Genomic DNA, 20,790 nt, shown 5'->3' with positions numbered 1-20,790 from the left:
AGGAGGAAGTGCTGAGTGTTACACGGATATTGAGCGCGTGTTGTATCCCAACCGCTCTGGGAGCCAGGGTTACTGTATGGACACAGAGAGTTAAAAGTTTCCCACTCCTGGGAGTTTGGGAAGGCAACAATTGGCATGATACATGTATAACACGTCAGAGGGAGGCCTGTGGCTCAGTTGGTTGGAGCATCATCCTGTGCATCTAAGGGTTGTGGGTTCGATTCCTGATCAGGGCACATACCCAGATTTCGGGTTCGATTCCCAGTCAAGCGCGTATATGGGAGACAACCGATCCATGTTTCTCACAATGATGATATGATATTTCTCTCTCTCCCTCACCCTTAAATCGATAAAAAAAAAAAAAAAAGATTTAATTTAAAAAAAAAAAAACATGTCAGAGAGCAAGGTGAATGACATGGGGAAAATGCAGCCGAAGTTGAGGGGGCCAGGGCTGCAATGTCAGGGTCAGAGAAAGGCCTGTCTATGAAAATGACATTCCAGTAAAGACATGAAGAAGGTGAGGGCAGGAATCTGTGAGGGTTGGGACAGCAGGGTCCAGGCAGAGACAAGAGCCTGTACAAAGGCACAAAGGCAGAGCCTGGCAGAGTGTAGGACCAACAGGGAGGCCTGTGTGGCTGGAGCTGAGTGAATGAGGGGGAGAGAGGAGGGGAGCCTGGGGGTGGACCATGCAGGTGTCTGGAGGGTGTGGTAGGACTTCGGCTTTTCCTTGGGGTAAGGTTTGTCAAGAGGGAGGAAGGGACTGATCAAAGGTCTGCTAAGAGGCCTGCCAACATGGGTGTTGGGGACAGGGATCTCAGAATCGGCTTATCGCTGGCTCAGCCGTTTGAAGAATGTGGTGTGGCTGTGGTCTGGGGGTGGGGCCGTGCTGGGCTCGCTCTGCACCTGGTATTCCCCCACCCCCCACCCCTGCTGTCCCCGGGGGGTGGTGAAACCGATGCTCAGAGGCTGTCCCTGGCCCCCTGCCCCGGTGAGCTCGCCAGGGAGTACAGGTAGGGAGGATACACACCTGTCTCCCCAGGTGGAAACAGTGTCCTTTAGCCCCTCAGACTTATTTTATTTTATATTTTTTAAATATATTTTTATTTATTTCAGAGAGGAAGGGAGAGGGAGACAGAAACATCCATGACAAGAGATAACCATGGATCGGCTGCTCCTGCACACCCCCTACTGGGGATCGAGCCCGTAACCCAGGCATGCACCCTGACCGGGAATCCAACCTGTGACCTCCTGGTTCATAGGTGGATGCTCAACCACTGAGCATATTGTTTGTTTTATTTTTAAATCTACAGAAAAGTGTAACCAGTGACTCAGAGCTACTAAGGCAACAGGGCCAGCCCCTCCAGGTCATTCCCCACCCCCAAAGGTATCTCTGTCCTTTCCTATCTGACTCAGCGCTGTGTCTGAGACTCACCACTACTGTGGGAATTATCAGTACTTTGCTCTTTTTCATTGGTGGATAGCATTTCATTCTGTGGGTAGGCCAGAATTTATTTGCCCTATTCTACTGTTGATGGGCATTTGAGTAGTTTCCCATTTTGGGTTATTATGACTAAAGCTGCTAGGAACATTCTAGAACTGACCTTTGGTGAGTGCAGCTCTCATCTCCAATCTCAGAGATTGGAGAGTATAGGGTAAGCCTGTGAGTCTTCTGGGGTGACCATAACAAATTACCACACACTGGGTGGGAGTGGGGGAGCTTGAAATAACAAAGATTTAGTCTCTCACATTATGGAGGCCAGAAGTCAGTGTTACAGGGCTACGCTCCCTCCTGCGATTCCAGGGAGGGTCCTTCCTGCCCGTTCCAGCTTCTGAGGACTCTAACCTCCCTTGGCTTGTGGCCTCATCACCCCAGTCTCTGCCTCCATTGTCACATGGCCCTCTTCTCGGTCTCTCCTCTGCACGTCTCTTATGAGGATACTTGTCATTGGCTTTAGTGCCCACCCAGGTAATCCAGAATGATTTTATCTTGAGACGCTTAATTATATCTGCCAAGATCCCTTTTCCAAATAAGGTCCCGCTCACAGATTCTGGGGGTTGGGACTTGGACATATCTAACTTGCTACTGTGGTTTTTGTTCATCTGTAGCAGACATGGCCAAACTGTTCTCCAAAGTGGTTCTGCCAACCACATCTAAGCCTGTGGGCTATCCAACAGCCCAGGGCTTTCTGCGGCTCTTTAAGTGGACATGTGTCCTCCCACGGGTCAGCTGTCTGGTGCAGGGTCAGTGAGAGAAGGGCAGATGACGGGGTGGTGCCCTCTGCAGAGAATTAGAAAGGGAAAACATGACAGACCCCCAGTCCTGGCATTCAGGAATATTGTTGAAAACAATCTTTGGTGGGGCTAATGAAATAATTACAATTGCTGTCATTTAATTAATTTGGATGCAAGTTTCAAACATGCCTGTTTTAATTCATCTTTTAATAAACATCACCATCTGTGGGAAGTCAATTTGGAGAATTCCCAGTTCTGGACAAGCAAGGATGTGCCACCTGTGCTTCCTTCAAGAGGCGGGTCCCGCCTATACCCATTTGCAGTGACTCCGGGCAACGTGTGCGTCTAACCCAGATGGGCACTGAGTATCCCTGCAGGGGCACAGTAACTAATGAAAAAGGGCTGGGGACTGTAGAGAGGAAAAAACAGAACGATTCACTTTGTTTCTGTCACTCTACGTAACCACCTGGAGTTATTAGGGTTTCGATGTAAAACGGCAAAACAGCGTAATATTTTGCTTGGCAAGTACAAATGGTAGTTCCTTCCTGAACCACTATGCTGTTGAAGTTGAACATCTTTAGAATTGCAATGTTTTCTTCTCTCTTTAAATGGTTAGGCTGCTTTAAAACTAAAGAGCAAATCAAAAACAATGTGATGTTTACGGGGGAGTGTTACAAGATCCTTACAGGAGGAGCTGTGACGGGGTTGGGGAAGTCACTGCTCGGTGGCCACAGGCCATCCTGCCTGCCGGAGGAGACTCTGTGCTCGCCCTGCCTAGAAGCGAGCGCCTCTCGTCAGCCAGTCCAGGTGATTTGGGATTAGGAGCTCTTGGGCTAAGGCCTGAGACTCTTATTCCCAGACCTATCCCCATACTGCATGGAGGCAGAGGGGACGACCTCAGGCTAATGGTGGGAAGAATGGAGCAGTAAGTGCGAGCTGGTGGAAGGCTGGTGGGGGGGGGGAGAAGCATTCCTGAGGAAGGCAAGTGCAGATGAGAGAAGTGGGTGTGGAGGAGGAGGTACATAAGCATAGGGCCCTTCAGGACTGCAGGTAACCAGTGCCTTGACTACCTTTACCCCATCCTGCCACCAGTGGGCGCCCAGGCCCCACACCTCCCTCCAGAACTGCACCCCCACTTTGCCCACGAGAGTTGGGGCTCTGAGGTTTGTCCGGCTTCAGCACTCATTGCAAATGACAGAGCCAGGCCTGGGATGGTCTAAGCACTGCTGGGCCCCTGGCATACAGTAGGCACTCAATAAATACCCGTTGGAGGAATGCATGAGTGAACTGAGGGGCTAGGGAGGGAATCCAGAAGAGTGCGATTCCCATGATCAGAGCCAGGAAGGGCTGAAAGGGTACTCACAGATGGGGAAACTAAGGCCAGGAGAGGGGAGCAGTCTGGCCTCAGGCCCTTCCAGCTCTGAGACCTGCACATTGTGTGCCCCTTGCTCACTGCCAGTATCCATGCTACCGGGCAAAATACAACCATGATGGTACAGAAGAGCAGATTGTCCCAAAATGACAGTGTGGGCCACCCCATCCAGAATGGGGAGGCAGAAGATGGCGCCTCCACCCAGAGTGGGGAGGGTTTGCTGAGTCACCCCCCCGACACACACCCTCAGTTCACACATGACTGGTGTCTGCCCTCTTGCTCCAGAAGAATAATCGAAGAAAATTTATCTATGACAACACAGGAAGATGAGGATAGCCTGAGGGCAGGGGCTCTGACTGCTTCCTTTGCTGGGGAGGCCTGGGATGAATGTGTGGCCCCCAAGGAGGCATGGAGAAGAGGCTTGGGACCTATAAAAGCCATGTTTACACTATACTCAACCCCCCCCCTCCATATATTCCCTGTCCTCACCTCCCACAAAGTGTCAGACATTCTGAGGGGAGGTGGGGAATGGGCCAGGTAGAGGGGATGTGGTTTGTGAGATCACATGTGCACACGCTGTGAGAGCACAGTTGTGGATCCAACTACCAGTGCATCCTCACATTTCTGTGGCCAAGTGTGCCCTTGTTTTAAAAAATTGCTTGTAAAAATTAAGTAGAAACATAAAAGGGGTGAACAGCAGTGTGGACTGCAAGAAACCCTTCTAGAATTGCTGAGGCTGTCAAAATTATCTTTGAATAGTCATGAGGCTGTACAGTAAACCATAGGGAATATAGTTAATAATATTATGATAACTATGTATGATGGTAATTGGGTACTGGAAATATCAAAGGGAGCACTATGTAAGTATATGATTGTCTAACCACTAAGCTGTACACCTGAAATCAATACAAAATTGAAAGAGAAAAGATACTCTGAGCCTCCTGGTAGTCAGCACAAAAGGGGAAATGCGTATGTTACTGTGCCTAGTTAGGCATGTTTTCTAGTGGGTGTGTCTGTTTGTGGCACTGTCTCTGAATATATTATGGTGTATGAGTAAGTGGCAGCAAGAAGAGAGAGCACGGAGTTTCAGGGAGTTAAACAGTGATGAGCTTCCTGGTGGCCAGGGCAAGCGGGGAAACTGATACATTACAATGTCTCCTTAGGCATGTCTTCCTATGGGCCCTGCTTGCTTGTGAGAGTGTCTCTAAGCAAGTGAGTGTGAGGCAAGGGGAATACAAGTAGACACAAAGTTTTTGAGTAAAAGATAGCTATGAGTTTCCTGGCAGTCAGGGTGAGAGAAGAAATCAGAGTTAAAGAAGCAATTCAGTGTTTTCTCATCAGCGCCTGCCTACCGTGAGAGTGGATCTGACCGACTGTACACAAAGGTGTATTAGTGTGTAGGAGGGAGAGGTACATAGCTGTGGTGGGAGATAGTTCTGAGTTCCTTGGAAGCCAGGCAAGAGAGGAAAGAGGTTGAGTTTGAGCCTGGTCAGGCACATCTTTCTTGCTGTGTGTGGTGCGGCCTTGTCTGGGGGCTCAGACAGGGCAGTGTCTGGCAGCCAGGCGTACACGGCTGTCCTCGGCGGGGCTCCAGGGCCGGGCATAGCCAGCATGGGGCAGCAGCAGCCGGTCCTGAGTGCCATCGGGGCTGACAAGGCGCTGGGCAGCCAGCAGGTACTCTCGATGGAGGGCCATTGGTGGGCAGGGGCAGCGGCCAGGTGCCCACACATACTCGAGGGACTGCAGTGGCGAGCGGTTCTTGTAGACAAGCTGCACACGCACCTCATAGCGGGTCTCCTGGGCCTGGCGGAGGTGGCCCAGCACTCGAGCCCGGAACACTGTGGGCAGGGTGGTGCTGAGGCCAATTGGATGGTCCAATCTGGACACCCATTCATGCACCCCGTTGCCATATGAGGAAACTTGGGGTCAGGTAGGACATGGGGGGCCCCTAGGGACTGTGGAGAGGGTACTGGGGTCAAGATCAGGTCAGGATCAATGAGGACTTAGAGGTCAAATTAGAGCAAAGGGCCAAATCAAGAAGTCAAATTAGGGCCAGAAGGGGTCAAGTTGGAGTCAGATCAAGGACTCAAAAGTAAAGTCAAAACAGGGTCAGATGTCAACAGGAAAGTAGCCAAGTTTAGGTCAATTAGGGGCCAGGTGAGGGTTGGGGAAAAGGATCTCTCACCAAAGTCACTGCCGCAATAGTGGAGAAGCCGGTGGGCACGACCACGGGTGTCGGGACAGGGTGGGCAGGGATCTGTGAGATAGTGCAGTTAGGGCACAGGCCCCACCTCCCTGCTTGCCCCCACAGTGGCTATTCCCTGCTCACCTGGGGTGGGGTTTGGGGTCCGTGTGGGGAAAGCAGCCAGGGCTTCCTGGGGCTCAAGGGACTGGGGCTCCACCTCCAGAGGCCGCGGCTGCCTCAGGGACCAGCCCAGGGCCTGGGCCTGCTCCTGGAAGGGGCCATAGCGCTCCCTGGGGAGCCAGAACTCGAACTCAATGCCGGGATTGGGCTCCTGCAGGAGGACCTAGGGAGAAGGCCACACACTAGGGAGCCGAAATCAGAACTGATGGCCCAGCCTCCACCCTCTGGCCTTTCTCCTCTGACCCTCTACCACACCCTGGCCCCTCTGACTCTCTCTAGTCCAATCTCACCCCTCTGACTCTCTGTTCCTAGCTTCCCCACTCTCACTCTCCATCCTGACTCCCCCTCTCCGTCCCCAGCCTCCCCTAGGTCCTTTAATTCCTACCACCAGCACGTGCCCAGCCGCCCCCTGGAGGCCCGGCACGCACCTGCAGGACCAAGTCCTGGGACGTGGGTCCGGCCGCGCGCAGCGTCTCCTCTGGCCCTGCAGCGCGGGTGTAGACCACGCGGGTGCCCGCCGCCTCATATGTCCCGGACGGGCTGACCTCCCCGTTGCCGTTGAGCACGTAGCGCCCGTCGCCCCCAATCAGCGCTGCAAGGGAAGGGTCAGCCTAGGCTCCCCGGAACCCGACCCTCCACCTCCCGACCCTGCGTCCCCCTCCTCCGGCCCCAGTCTCCAGGCTTCATCGGGGCGGCCAGGAGGGCGCCTCCCCCCTCGGCATCTCTGAGGTACCCAGGTGGTTTCGGCTCCGATGGGCGGCGTAGATGTGTCTGGCGCCCTCGGGGATCAGAGTCACGTTCCAGTATCCTGCGAAGGCTCCTGGGAGGGAAGGAAGGAGGATGTTGCGGTGGGGGTGGCGGGTTTTTTTGAGGGATGCTTGGAGGATTAAATGAGATACTGAGGCTAAGGAGATTAGCCTTGGTACTGGCACCCCCAAAACGGTCCGTAAACCTTTGGAGTTAAGATTATTATCGCTTAAATGAAGCAGCGAAAGAGTTAGAACCACATCTGTCTAGGAAGGGCGGGACAATCTGACAGTGACCAATCAGAATGATGAACGAGAGGGGGCTGTGCCGCAGACTGCCCAATCAGCACGGGAATTCACTTCCGTGCCTGCGGCTTCTTAAAGGGTCGGCTCTGGGAGAGTAGAGAGGACGGGGCGAGAGGTCACCGGTGTCACGGAACACGCGCTGCACGAAGAGGCACGAGTCGTTGGTGCCGCCGCAGCGACCACAGTGGTCCTCGCGGGCGTCCGAGCCCATCAAACCGTCACAGCCGGCGTTCTAAAGGGATGGGGAGGACACTTGTCATAGAGAGGCCCCGGCCCCAGCCCGGGCCTTGGCCTGGGATAGGGGGGCGGGATCTGAGAGCTAGGAGGCGGGGCCTAGAGACGAGGGGTGGGGTCCTGAAATAAGAGAGATGGGACCCGGGAATAAAAGGATGGGCCCAGAAGGAGGGATCTGGGTGGGGCCGAGGGAGAGGTGGGAGGCCTGTGGAAGAGGGAGGGGTAATGGAACCAAAGGAATGGGGGCTTGGCGGGACTTGAGGGTGAAAGGGCGGACTCTGGAGAGAAGCTTGGAGTGAAGTTTATGGAGGGGCGTGGCCCGGTGGGAGGGGCGGGGCTAGGAGAGGGAGGGACCCAAAACTAAATGAATTCGGTCTGGGGTGGGGTGGGCTGGGAGGTGGGCTGGGCTGGGCGGGTCATGGCAGTCCTTACCAGGCAGCGGCCAGCCACGCAGAGTCCCTGGCTACCCCAGCTGCAGGGAGTACCGTCCAGGACGCGGCCAAAGCTGTGGTAGAAGGCATGTCCCACGGCCAGGCAGTTGAGGTCGCACTGGTTGGGAGCTGGGGGTGGAAGGACAGAGTGGACCAGGGGTCTTCTACCCCAGTTACAGCCCCCTTCCCGCTAGCCTCCCAGAGAGAGCCATCCCCTTAGGCAGATGGGGCCCAGAGACTCAGCCAAAACCGCACATGGAGGTTAAAGCAGAGCCAGGACTGGGCTTAAGCATTTTGCCTCCAGCTTTCTGACTCTCCTAGGCAAATATCCTGGGTCTGCATGCATGCATGCATTCATTCCACAAATACTCAAATAACCATTTCCAGACATGATTCTAGGCTCAGCGTTGAGCAGAGCTGCACCCAGCAGGTGCCCAATAAAAAGTGTTTTCCAGTGCTGACTGGGTCCCACATAGCATATGTCTTCACCCCCCCACCACCACCACCAGGACTCAGTTTCCCCCTCTGCTTGGCAGCAGGGCACAATGAGCAGTCCACTCACTCCAGCTCATAGATCTGATTCCTGCTCCTCCCATCTCCCTCAGCTTGGCTGGCTGACCCAGCCTGGAACAGAGCCCCAGCTGGCCCTGGTGGGCTCATTCTTAGGGCAAAGGGGGGAAAAAAAACCACGATGAGGTTTACAAATGGAACTTTCTTCATTCTAGGCTTTCCTTACCTGTGTCTGCCCTCTCCGTGGCATCTGAAGCTGCCTGTCTCCCTTAAACCTGGAGGCATGCTGCCCCCGGCACACAGTTATATAACTCACTATTTTCAGCTAAATACTGGCAACATTTCCTGCTACCAAGATAAGTTTGAGAACTGTTGGCCTCTGGATTCAGCCCTGATTAAATCCTCAGTCTGGTGTTCAGCCTCCCCCTGCCTCTGCTTTACATCTCACACATGCTTTTTTCCCTTCCCTTCACCACCTCCTACATATCCTTCAAAGCCCAGGTGCTAATGCCTACTTCTCCTTACAACCCTCCAAGCCCCCCTTCCTTCTTAGCAGCCCCTTCTCCCTGCCAGCTCTGAGTTGTTTCCTCTGGACCAACAGGAGGGCAGGCTACTCACCACCATAGAAGGGCACCCATTGGTAAGTCTTCTGGGGGCCCAGGACAGGGTGGCCATTGTAGAGGGCACACTGGAGGTCTCGGAAGGGCATGGCTCCTGGGGGACAGTCCTGGGGAAGAGATGGGTGGGTCAGAGGCTGGGTCAGACTCAGGGGAGTCCAGAAAATCTGGCAGGGTGGCAAACATATTTGGGGGCATGAGTGGGGAAGCAGCAGGGCTTCAGGGCAGGCTCGAGGGTCTTGGAGGTGGACAGAACTTACTGGCAACCGGCAGAGGCGGTACTCATGGGTGTCCCCCCAGCACAGCTCTTCACTGGGGAGCCTATGAGGAGCAGGGTGGCCAGAGTGTGGTCAGGTTTCCCAGCAACCTCCTTCCCAGAGCCCGCCTGCTCACCCCTCACCCTCCCACACCAACCCTACCCACATTCCAGGTGCATTCGTAGGATTAAAAGGCACAGCATGTGTGGGCAGGTCAAGGGTGTGGTCAGGGGCTGGGCCTGGCTGGCAGGAGGGAAGGGTCAGGAACCCCCTCACACTCGCTCAGCCGAGCCCCAGCATCGTGCTCACTGCTCACCGGATACAGCGCCGACTTCGCACAGAGAGCCCCTGCCCACAGGTGCTGGAACAGTGGCTCCAGGAACCCCATGGTGTCCACTCTCCTGGACCCTACTTGGAGAGAGAAGCATGGTCAGCATGGAGGGGAGGTTGGCAACCCCCACATGGCTACTGGATCTCCCTGCCCAATGCCCCCTGGGCTCATGTCCCCCCTCACCTGAGCACTGCCTCCCAAACCACAGTTCAGGAGGGTCCATAGCAGGAGCAGGAGGTTCCAGAGGGGGTGGGGTCTGGGGAAGCAGAGAGAGTCTTTGCAGTGGAGGTGTGAGCAGGCCAGGGGTTGAACCCCAGCTCTGCCCTGACTATGTGATTTGGGGCAGTAACTTAACCTCTCTGAGCCTCCCCTTCTTACATCTGAAAAATGTATTTATAATACAGCCCCCCTCACAGGAAAATTTTGAGGGGTCCTTCGGATCAGGTAAGAAAAACGGGAGGCACAGAGTCTGGAATGTAGATGAAGAATTGAAATTATTATTATTATTTTTTTATATATATTTTATTGATTTTTTACAGAGAGGAAGAGAGAGGGAATAGAGAGTCAGAAACATCGATCAGCTGCCTCCTGCACACCCCCTACTGGGGATGTGCCCGCAACCAAGGTACATGCCCCTGACCGGAATCAAACCTGGGACCCTTGAGTCCGCAGGCCGACGCTCTATCCACTGAGCCAAACCGGTTTTGGCTATTATTATTATTATTATTATTATTATTGGTTGTTTATTGTCTTATGATGCACACAGTAGGTGCTTAATCAGTGTCTGATGACAGAACAAATCATTCCAGGATAAGTGCACAAGTGTCTCCAGGGTCAGGGCTCCTCACTGCTCTCTCCACCATCATTGCTTCTACCTTCCTGTATGGCCAGGGGCCAGCCACTCCGCTTCCCCAGGTCTCAGTTTCCCCATCTATGCACTGGGGACCAGCTGGGGTCAGTCCAGGACTCTGAGAGCTTGCAGAGGGAGCAGCCCCTGGGGGCTGGGTCAGGGACCAGGTCCCTTCAGGGCTCTATCCGATCCCAAACCCTGGGCAGCAGGTGTCCCCATGTTGGAATAACCTGACCCTGGACCAGCCAGCACCTCAGGGCCTCAGGAGCAGAGGGTGTGGGATGGAGTGCCAGGGTGGTCTGGGAAGGGAAAGGGCCCCTGATGAGGATGATGCAGAAAATAGGGAGTCAGCTGGGGTGGGGGGACTGGGCTGGCAACTTTGCCTACCCAGGCCTCAGTTTTCCCATCTGTCAGGAGAAATAGAAAGCCACTTGCCATCCACACCCTCCGCGTGACCATGACATTGGCAGAGAAAGGAAGAGGGAAGTGGCCACCTGGTGAGTCCTTCTTGGAGCAGAGCCAGGGAGCCCAGCAGTCAGCAGTGCCCAAAGACAAACTGGAGCCCTCCGGCCCCGAGCTCCTGGGCACTGGGTGCGGGAAGGCTGGACCTCATTGGACCTATGGCCCCTCTTGAGCCTCAGTTTCCCTGTATCTCAGCCCCTCTGCCTATGACATTTGGGGCACTAAGGGTCTGGTGCTGCGGTGGCTCCAGAGCTATGCCTGCCAGTTGCATCTCAGCCCCTTTCTGAACCCAGGGCCCTGGCTGGCCCAGGAAGCAGGAAGTTTGGAGGGGAGAGCAAAGATAGGGGAGGGGGGGTGGTCTTCTGAACCCCTTCCTGACTCAGCACTGAGGTGGGGATCTAGGCGATGGAAAATAAGGAGCCCCCTCCCCAAAGTTCAGGGCACTTACACCCAGTTTGGCTGAACTCCTGACTGAGGGTGTGATCTCAGGCCAAGCCACGCCTCTGGGCCTCAGTTTCCCCAGGAAGAAGTGGGGATGAGCTTTCTCCCACCCTGCGGATTGGTGCCTCACCGTCCCCCACCCCCTCCACGAGACCCAGGAGGCTCGGACCCGGATAGCGGGGTGCGGGGCGGGGTGGATAGGAAGAGGGGCTTACCGGCGATGTAGAGCGCTGGCGGTGCGTCCCGGCTCTCCCGACCGCTCCAGGATGAGCGGAAGCGGCGGGGCCCTCGGTGGGGAGCGGGGGGACCCCAGGGCGGCCACTTCCACCCGGCCTCCCGGGGCGCGCCCAGCCCGGGGTCCAGAGGGGCGGCGGCCCCGTGCGCCCTCACGAGGCCGTGGAGCGCTTCCGCGCGGATCTGCGGCGGAGGACTGCCCCGCACGGGCCCCGGCACCCCAGAACTCTGGTCTGGTGTCTGAGAGTCCATGTCCCGGTGACCTTGTGAAGCCCAGGGCGGGAGAGCCGCGAGGATACTGGCCGTCCTTACCCCCACCCCGGGACTGCTATTCCGGGCGCCGCGCTCAGGGCCGGGGAATGTGCGCGAACCGAGGTCGCCCTGCCCCGGTTCCGAGAGTCCGGGTCCCTGCCTCCTCTCCACCGACGCGCAGATCGCGTCCCCGCGACGGTTCCCTACCCCGTTCTCTGGCCCTTCCTTCAAGGTCAGCCTACTCAGGCACCCGCCCGCTGGAGCTCCGATCCTGGGGTTCCCGCTGCACGTCCTGGCCACCCCAAGTGCAGGGCCCCCAGCGCACTGCGGAGAAGCTCAGCCCCAGGGGTTGGGCGTGAGGGGCGGAGAGCCCACTCCCGGCAGGCGCATTTCCGGGCGCTGCTGTCACCAGAGGACGAACCCCACCCCGCCTCCCGCCCTCCCTGCCAGGCCCCCGGACTGTGAGCGACGGCTTTGGAGCCAGACCCGGGTCCAGAGTTCCCAATTCCGCATGGCCGTGCCCTCACCCTCTCCGACCTCAATTTTCCCATTCGGGCAAGGGGGGCACCGCGACCCTTTCAGCAAGAATTCAGCTCTTTGCGCGGATCAGGGTTATTCTAGGGCTCCCACCACCGCACCCTTTCCAGCGGGCCGCCTTCCCCCGCCCACAGGCACGCAGCAGGCGTCCTCGGCTCGCCCCTCCCCCAGCTCCTCACTGTCACCCACGTGACAGGTAGGTTGAGGAAATGGGGCACCAAGGGGGCAATGGGTGGGCTGCTCCTAGCACCCAGGCTCCAGCCAGACTCAGCTTGAGGGCCTTCTCTTCCTGGAAGCCCACCATGGGTCTCCCAGCCCTGACCACAGGGAGAGAGGGGTTGCGTGTCTACACTCCAGCCTGGAGCAGCTCAAAACAGAGCCACCCAATGCCATTTACTTCTTCAACGTTTATTGAGAACCTACTATGTGCCAACACACTGGTGAACCACCCGGCCAGTCAGGCTAGTGAGGGAGGCAGCCCCTGGGGAGGTATAATCTTACCCTGTGATCAGGTGCTCCGAGGAAACAGCCCAGGCCCACTGCGGATGTGGGGGAGGTCAGGAAGGCCCCCACTGAGGAGGTGAATGCCACAGGAGGTGGGGGGAAGGGCAGCCCAGGCGGAGGGCACATCAAGTGCAAAGGCCTGGAGTCTGGACGAAGAGAATCAAGTTAGGAGGTGGAGTGGGTGGAGCAAGTGGCCTGAGTGGGGGAAGGGATGAGGGCGGAGGCAGGAAAGGAGCTTTGGGAGGTGGGAGAGTGTTCTAGCTTTGGACATCTACCCCTGGCTGCCATGGGGGAAAGGGGTTGGGCAGGAAAGCGGTGAGAGGCAGCCGTGGTCGTTCTGGGCAGGGGCTGAGCCAGGGTGTCGGTGGAGGTGAGGGCAGTGGTTGGCTCCCAGCTGTTTGGGAGTGGAGTCTGCAGGAGTTGCTGATGGATCCCATGGGGGACGTGTGGGGAAGGTTTGAGGCAGATGCTTGGCCTGTGAGGCTGGTGAAGGGCGGTGCCCATGTACCGAGGGGGGGCAGGCTGAGGTGGGAGAGTGAGTCCAGTGGTCACTTCTGAATGGCTCTACAGTGAGATGTCTGTAAGTCACCAGGAAGAGGCTGGGAATCCAGGGGTCATGTTGTCTGGGTGGGGGTGAACAAGTGGGTGTCCTCAGCACCTGAGGATGTTTAGTGTCATGGATGAGGTCACAGGGACAGAAAGGGGCAGGGGGTGGAGAACAGGTGGGTGTGGGGTCCCAGAGGTCACACAGGGCTTCTGGGAGAAAAAAGGTACAGCCTTTGTGGGCAAGATGAAGATGTGGACCAGTGGACCAATGGACCAACGAATTGGCATCTGTGGAGGCAGTTGTGACCTTGATGGAGTTAAGTGTGGTTGGACAAACTGAAGAGAGGATGGAGGGAGAGGGAGGGGACAGCAAAAGCAGGCACTTCCTTCTGAGCACTGATTATATATCACACTATGCACTGGGGCCTGAGAGTCATCAGAAATAAATCAGGCCTGGCTAGTGAGGCTCAGTGGTTGAGTGTCAACCTATGAACCAGGAGATCATGGTTCGATTCCTAATCAGGGCACATGCCCAGGTTTCCAATGGGAGTGATGCAGGAGGCAGCTGATCGCTGATTCTCTCTCATCATTGGTGTTTCTGTCTCTCCCTTCCTCTCTGAAATCAATAAAAATATATTAATCAACAATAAAGATAAATTTAAAAAAAGAAAGAACCCTAGCTGGTTTGGCTCAGTGGATAGAGCGTCAGCCTGTGGGCTGAAGGGTCCCAGGTTCGATTCCAATCAAGGGCACATGCCTGGGTTGTGGGCTTGATCCCCAGTAGGGGATGTGCAGGAGGCGGCCAATCAATGATTCTCTCTCATCATTGATGTTTTTATCTCTCTTTCCCTCTCCCTCTCTGAAATCAATAAAGATATATTAAAAAGAAAGAAAGGAAGAAAGAAAGAAAGGAAAGAAAGAAAGAAAGAAAGAAAGAAAGAAAGAAAGAAAGCAAGCAAGCTTGGCCCAGGTACTCCACAAAGTGGACAATTGTATCCCCCTCAGAGATGCCTCATTACCCAAGTCTCAGCCAAGGTGCTATGGTGCTATGCAGGCTGTATACAGCAGGCATTGCACCCTGCAAAAAGTGCATACAACAGGCACTATGTCCTGCATGGAGCAATACAGCAGGCATTATGCTCTGTAGGGAATATATGCAGCAAGTACTGTATCATACAACAGACACACCTTGCTGTTCAGGGAATGTATACAGTAGGTACTGCACCTTGTAGGGAGGGCATATAGTAGACATTGAACCTTCCAAGGAGTGCCTACAGAAGTCACGGTATCTTGAAGAGAGTGCATGCAGAAATCACTGCATCAGGCACAGAAGGCACTTTTTAAAAAATATGTTTTTATTTATTTCAGAGAGGAAGGGAGAGAGTGATAGAAACATCAATGAGAGAGAATCATTGATCAGCTGCCTCATGCATGCCCCACACTGGGGATGGAGCCCACAACCTGGGCATATGCCCTGACCGGGAATTGAACTGTGACCTCCTGGTTCATAGATCAATGCTCAACCACTGAGCCACGCTGGCTGGGCTATAGAAGATACTTTCTACAGGGCACATCTACAGTAGGCATTGTACTCTATCTACAACAAGTGTATGTAGCAGGCACTGAGTTCTGTAGAAAGTGCATACAGCAGGCACTGCACCCTGCATGGGAACTCTAGTGCTTGTGGAATGACCAGATGGAGATGGAATGAAGTTGTGGAGTCCTGGGCCCATCCTCAGTTGGGCATCTCAGTCCCCCAACCTGTGCCCAGGCCTGGACCTTGGCCCAGGTTCAGCTGGATTCCCCCTATCCTGAGCTTCAGCCCAGACACCCTCCCAGAGGCAGGGCCAGGATAGGCATGTGGGTCAGGACAGATGTGGATCAGCTGGACTCCGGCTCCCTCTGCGGTCTGTTGTCTTATGGCCGTGGGCCTTAGGAAATGCCTATGAGCAGATCCGATGGTCTCCTCCTGCCCCTTCCTCCAACTCCCGGTACCTCCTGTGATCCCTGAGGCCTGGCCATGTGGTCCCAGGACCCTTCACCCCCTGAGTTGACTAGGTGGGATGGTTCCTGCCATCCCTGCCCTAGAACCCATGTCTCTGGAGCTGCTCAGATGTCCTTGGGCATTCGTATCGGTAGAGCAGGACCCAGGATCCATCACGGCCGAGGTCACCCATGTGAGCTGGGATTGCCACCCAGCAAGAGTCACCCTAACTAGGGACATGAGAGGCAGGAAACAGAAAGAGCCAGATTTCCGAGATGGATCGAGCCATACCTGAAGCTATCAACCCAGTTTTTGTTTTTAAATATTTTTTTTATTGATTTTTTACAGAGAGGAAGAGAGAGGGATAGAGAGTTAGAAACATCGATGAGAGAGAAACATCGTTCAGCTGCCTCCTGCACAACCCCCACTGGGGATGTGCCCGCAACCAAGGTACATGCCCTTGACCGGAATCGAACCTGGAACCGTTCAGTCCACAGGCCGACGCTCTATCCACTGAGCCAAACTGGTTTCGGCCAGTTTTTGTTTTTCACTTTAGCTTCTTTGGGTGTCTGTGGCTTCTGATTAAGAGGTACCCACTAAGGAGAAGCAGCATCCTTTCCTTCACCCTCATTCCAGACAGGTCCTACTTCTCATGCCACTGACCCAGTGACTGAGCACTTCCCTACTGAGAGTCACCACTGCCTTGGGGGCTCTCCTATGTGATGTGACTCTCCTCACCCCTACTTTATGGGTCAGGACACTGAGGTACAGAGGGGTCAAGTCACACTCAATGGGACTCAGAGGTCCTGGGACGACTTCACACCCACACCTGAAGGGGTGCCCTCAGCTCCTGTTGGGTTGGGGGTGTGGGGGAACTTGCCTGAAGTGGGGATGCTCCAGGCAGTACCGGGAGGATGAAGGGGAACTGGATGGAAGGGGGTGTGTGGGAGAGGGTGTTTTCAGCAGAGGAACAGCGTATGCAAAGGAGCAGGTGGCCAAGGAGCAGGTGGCCAAGGAGCAGGGTGAGGCCCAGGCCCAGGGGAGGTCTGTGTGGCTGGAGCACATTAAGCAAGGGGCCTGCTTCAAGGCCAGAGAGGGGCAGGGGCCTCACATGGCTTGGGGGCTGGGGAGCATGGAACAGTGTTTCAGAAATGGCAAGTCATTTAAGGTATGCCGTTAGGTGGAGAAATTAGCAAAATCATACACAACGTGATGACATTTTTATAAAAGAAGAAGTATGCATGTTAATATAAACTCAGACAGGAAATTGAAGGATAAACCCCTAGGGCTGTCTACGACAATCTTGGGGCAGGGGTTAGAGTAGATTTTGAGTCACTGCCTTATAGGTTTTGCTTGAATTTCTTATAATGATCTCCTAATTCTTGTGGGTTTTTTAAAATAAAATTTTAATTTTTGAATCATTTTAGATTTACAGAAAGTTTCAAAGACACTACAAAATCTATGCTCTGCCATCAGTAGTATAATATTCCTTCCCCAAAGGGTGCTGATCACAGGATCACAGTTTTGCGAAGGGTGCTGCCTGGTCTTCCATGCTGACCCCTGCCCAGGGTTCCTAAAGCTGGGTGGTCACGAGCTGAAGCCCTGGCCTGGCCATCCACACCCTGAATCCCTACACCCCAGGCCACAGCTTCACTCCCCCTCCATTCTGTTTTCTTGCCAACCTGAGATAACTCCCCAGACTCAGCAGATTTCCCTGGAGAACTGCAGGAAGCTTCGCTCAAAATACCTGCTGCAGGTGAGGGGGCAGCTGCTGAGGCAGCAGCCAGACTCCCAGAGGTCTACCTTGGGACGCTCGAGGGGCTTGGGCATGGGGTCAGCCTGGGCACAGTCCTCTTCTCCTAGGAGGTGCCAAGGTGGGCACACCCAGGCAGACATGACTCACCCGGGCTCCAGGTACTTCTCTGGTCTCCTGGCCTTTGAACTGCAGTGGACTTCCTCATGTCTGCACTCGTGAGCTTAGCCTCTGGGGACAGGGCCTCGTGAGCAGAGTCAGCAGGAGGGAACCCTGCCTCTGTGCTTCAGAAACCCCATGACTGCGGCAGGGCACTGCCTTGAGGCTGGCCCAGCATTGTGAGTGGGGGAACTTGGCTTCTATTGGTCCAGGATTAGACCTTATCCTTGCCTCTCCCAGCCTCCAAGCATCCATTGTTGTCAGCTCTTTCTGGAAACACCACCCTCTCTGGTCCTCCAGAGTCAACTCCAGCTCAGGGTCATCCCCATTTCAGGGTACTTAATCCACCTGCAAAGTCCCCTCTGCCACCTTGGCACCTTCTGGGAGAAGAGGACTGTGCCCAGGCTGACCCCATGCCCAAGCCCCTCAAGTCTCCCAAGGTAGACCTCTGGGAGTCTGGGTGCCTCTGGGGACAGCAGCTGCCCCCTCACCTGCAGCAGGTATTTTGAGCAAAGCTTCCTGCAATTCTTCAGGGAAATCTGCTGAGTCTGGGGAGTTATCTCAGGTTGGCAAGAAAACAGAATGGAGGGGGAGTGAAGCGGTGACGTGGGGTGTAGGGATTTAGGGTGTGGGTGGCCAGGCCGAGGCTCCAGCTCGTGATCACTCAGCTTTAAGAACCCTGGGCAGGGGTCAGCATGGGAGGCCAGGCAGCCCCCTTTGCAAAACTGTGATCCTGTGATCAATAGCCAAACTGTGCCTCAGTTTGCCCATCTCCAAAATGGGAGTTTTAGTAAGTCCCCTAAGGTTGTGTTTTTTGAGGGTAGGGTGGGAAATGTAATATGTTTTTCCTCTTTTTATTGTGGCAAAATACACATAACATATACTTTACCATTTTAACCATTTTTAAGTGCAACTATAACCACCACCCATTTTCAGAACTTGCTTATCTTCTCAAACTGACAGTTTGTTCCTATTAAACATTAACTTCTTCACCTCCCTCTCCCCTAGCCTGTCACCCACCATCTACCTCTGTCTCTGTGAATTTGACTCCTCCGGGAACCTCATATGAGTGGAATCAACAGTATTTGTCCTTCTGTGTCTGATTTCTTTTATTGAGCATAATGTCCTCAAAGTTCATCTATGTTGTAGCAGGTGTCAGAGTTTCCTTCCTTTTTAAGTTTGAATAATATTCCAGTGTGTGAAGGAATCACAGTTTATCCATTTATCCACCACTGGACATTTGAGTTGTTCCCTTCTTGTAGCTGTTGTGAATCATGCTGCTGTGAACAAGTATGTTTCATTTTATTCTAGACTAGAGGCCCAGTGCACAGATTCGTGCACTGGTGGGGTCCCTCGGCTGGCCTGTGGCTCTCCCACATCCTTGAAGGGTCCCAGATTGTGAGAGGGCACAGGCCAGGCCGAGGGACCCCACTGATGCACGATCAGGGTGGAGGAGAGACCATAGGAGGGCTTCAGGGCATGTCCGGCCCCACTTGCCCAGTCCCAATTGGCCAGACCCCAGCAGCAAGGTAACCTATCGGTTGGAGAGTCTGCCCCCTGGTGGTCAGTGTGCATCATAGCTATGGGTCGAACAGTTGAGCAGTCGCTTAGGCTTTTATATATATAGTTTTTTTTCATTCTAGAATCCTAGAGGAGGTAGGTGCCTGCTTATGGGGGTGCAGGCTGGGAAGGGGAGATCTCACCAGCCCCATGGTGGAGGCTCAGCCAGGAAGACCTGGTGAACAGCCAAGACTTGGGGGAGACTGGTGTCTGTGCACCAGTGGGAGAGGGTGAGGAGCCAGCTGACAGGCAGGCTGTGTGGCACCGGGCCAGGAAATTCAGATTCTTTTCACCACCAGGGAGCTTCTGGGGGTTCAGTGGTCTTAGCCACCTGCTTTAGCATGTGGGCTCTGCCTTCCTTCCCAGGATGGTTTAGGAGGGCAGGGACTTTGGGCCCACTGACCTTCTGGCAGGGTTTGGCCACAACCCAGCGCCTCTGGCTTGCATGTGCCTTCCATGCAAGCCTCAGTTTCTTCCTCTGTAACATGAGGCTAAGAATAGCATCTGCCTCCAGGACAAGCCACTGCCAGGAAGGGGTCCTGGCTTACTCACGTTCACCTACAGAACCCTCCCCTGGGTTAAGTCCGACGACCTCCTGGCAGTTTTTTCATGAGGGCTGGTGGGTCTGCCTTGAGCACAGGCTTCCTACACTATTTAACACACCCGAATTAGCACATGGATGGAGGTGTGCGATTGAAAAGGAACCAGCTGCCTGCCCTCAGGGATTCCAGGGTGACAGTGACATGACTGCTCAGACCCAAGCTCCCCCCCACCCCAGCTGCCCGTCTTCTGTCGCACTGTACCTGGTTCTCGTTAGCAGGGGCCTTGGTTCCCCAGTCACAGCCAGCTGACCCCCTTCACTGTCCTGAATCCCTTTGGCCCTGGTGCTGAAGCCGCCCCCACAAAGGTCCCTGAATCTTGCTCCCTCAAATGCTCTGGGGCCCCCATTTGAAGTGCCATGCGACCATGTGACAACTCAGAAGGTGTTTCCTGTCCCTGGTGGCATGGCTGGGCCAGATTCCAAAATCTGGTCTCTGGAAAATTCCTAGGTCTGATTCCAGCCGCAGGAAGCCCTGCTAACCCCTCCCCATTCATCGCGTTATGTAACATCCGGGGATTAATACTGAGGCAGCCGGAGGCAGCAGCCCAAATTCAAACCCAGCACTGTCCCTTCCTGGCTGGGTAAGCACCCTCACCTCCCTGGGCCTCAGTGTGCTTACCTGTAAAATGGAGACAGGCCGGTTCCCGTGTCCCAGGATCGGGGTAACAGTGAAATGGGAGGAAGCAAGAACTGCCTAGAACTGAAGTTGGGCCACAGCTCAGAGATGCCCCCACAGTATTCGGGGCCGGGGGGGTGGGGGGGCGAGCCTGCCCACTTGTCCTCCCATCTGACTTCCTCTCTTTGGCAGCCCATACCAGGAATCATAAGCCCCAGTCCACCCATCGGTCCCTAAATCCTGTCCCTTGTCACTGTCAAGTGCCCTTTATATATGACACCTCCCAACCCAGAGCCTTTCCCCCTCTGGGTCCCTGCCCCAGGCCTCACTCCCCTCCCCACCAGCCTCAGCCCCAGAGATTCTGGGCTTCTTTCTCAGCCTCTGAATCCTGCTGCGCCCCCCAGTGCCCAGGTAATCAAGCCCCAAGTGTCACCCGCAGAAAAGACCTAGTCACAGGCATTCTCACTTCTCCAGCGCACTTTGGGGAGAGCCCACCACGCCCCAACCCCACCCACCTTTCCCTGGGAGGCCTCCGAGAGAATAAGACAATCCCTCTGGACTCAGTTTCCCGTTCAGCGAAACTGCGTGTTGACAGCTCGCCGCCGTTTGGCGGGAGGCGCAGGATTGAAAGAGCCAGGCTGAGCGCACCGGGGTAGCAGGCGGGACGCGAGCGCCGCTCTTGTCACTGGAACTCCCGCCAGCCGGCATCCCCGCTCGCCCACGCGCCCCCCACGCACCTGCCCTCTCCCGCACCCGACCAGCCGTCTTCAGCCAACAGGACGCGCTCCCCCCTCTTCCTCCCCCCCCTACCCCCCCCCCCCCCCCCCCCGCCCACCGCAGCGAGGTTCCCAGAGCAGCTGCGCGGCGCTGCACTGCCAGGTGGTCCGGCT

At 55.2% G+C, this 20,790-nt stretch overlaps 1 protein-coding gene across 1 annotated transcript; it reads right to left on the bottom strand.

The window, feature by feature from the left end:
* Window positions 1-4,999: 4,999 nt before the first annotated feature.
* On the bottom strand, window positions 5,000-11,981 carry ADAMTSL5 (ADAMTS like 5). Its single transcript, XM_079773274.1, has 10 exons — window positions 11,370-11,981; window positions 9,387-9,478; window positions 8,815-8,923; window positions 7,688-7,815; window positions 7,142-7,253; window positions 6,703-6,789; window positions 6,398-6,561; window positions 5,934-6,132; window positions 5,790-5,861; window positions 5,000-5,442 (listed from the first exon to the last, which is right to left on the bottom strand). Exons 1-10 carry the CDS (start codon window positions 11,638-11,640, stop codon window positions 5,141-5,143), a joined length of 1,536 nt encoding a protein of 511 aa, XP_079629400.1. The 5' UTR covers window positions 11,641-11,981; the 3' UTR covers window positions 5,000-5,140.
* Between the last annotated feature and the right edge of the window lie 8,809 nt (window positions 11,982-20,790).

This window comes from Cnephaeus nilssonii, assembly GCF_951640355.1.
Source record: "Cnephaeus nilssonii genome assembly, chromosome: 5".
In the NCBI taxonomy this organism is placed as follows: Eukaryota; Metazoa; Chordata; class Mammalia; order Chiroptera; family Vespertilionidae; genus Cnephaeus; species Cnephaeus nilssonii.
Note: the sequence above shows the minus strand (reverse complement) of the source record. Positions and strands in the feature narration are given on the sequence as shown.

Bases quoted from the DNA above. Each gene is read 5' to 3' on its own strand.
- ADAMTSL5 (XM_079773274.1), bottom strand. From the start codon at position 11,640: ATGGACTCTCAGACACCAGACCAGAGTTCTGGGGTGCCGGGGCCCGTG. The intron at 7,816-8,814 runs GTGAGTAGCCTG...TTCCACCCCCAG, and splicing joins ATGGGTGCCCTTCTATGGTG to CTCCCAACCAGTGCGACCTC. The intron at 6,133-6,397 runs GTGCGTGCCGGG...CCTTCTCCCTAG, and splicing joins CCCAGGACTTGGTCCTGCAG to GTCCTCCTGCAGGAGCCCAA.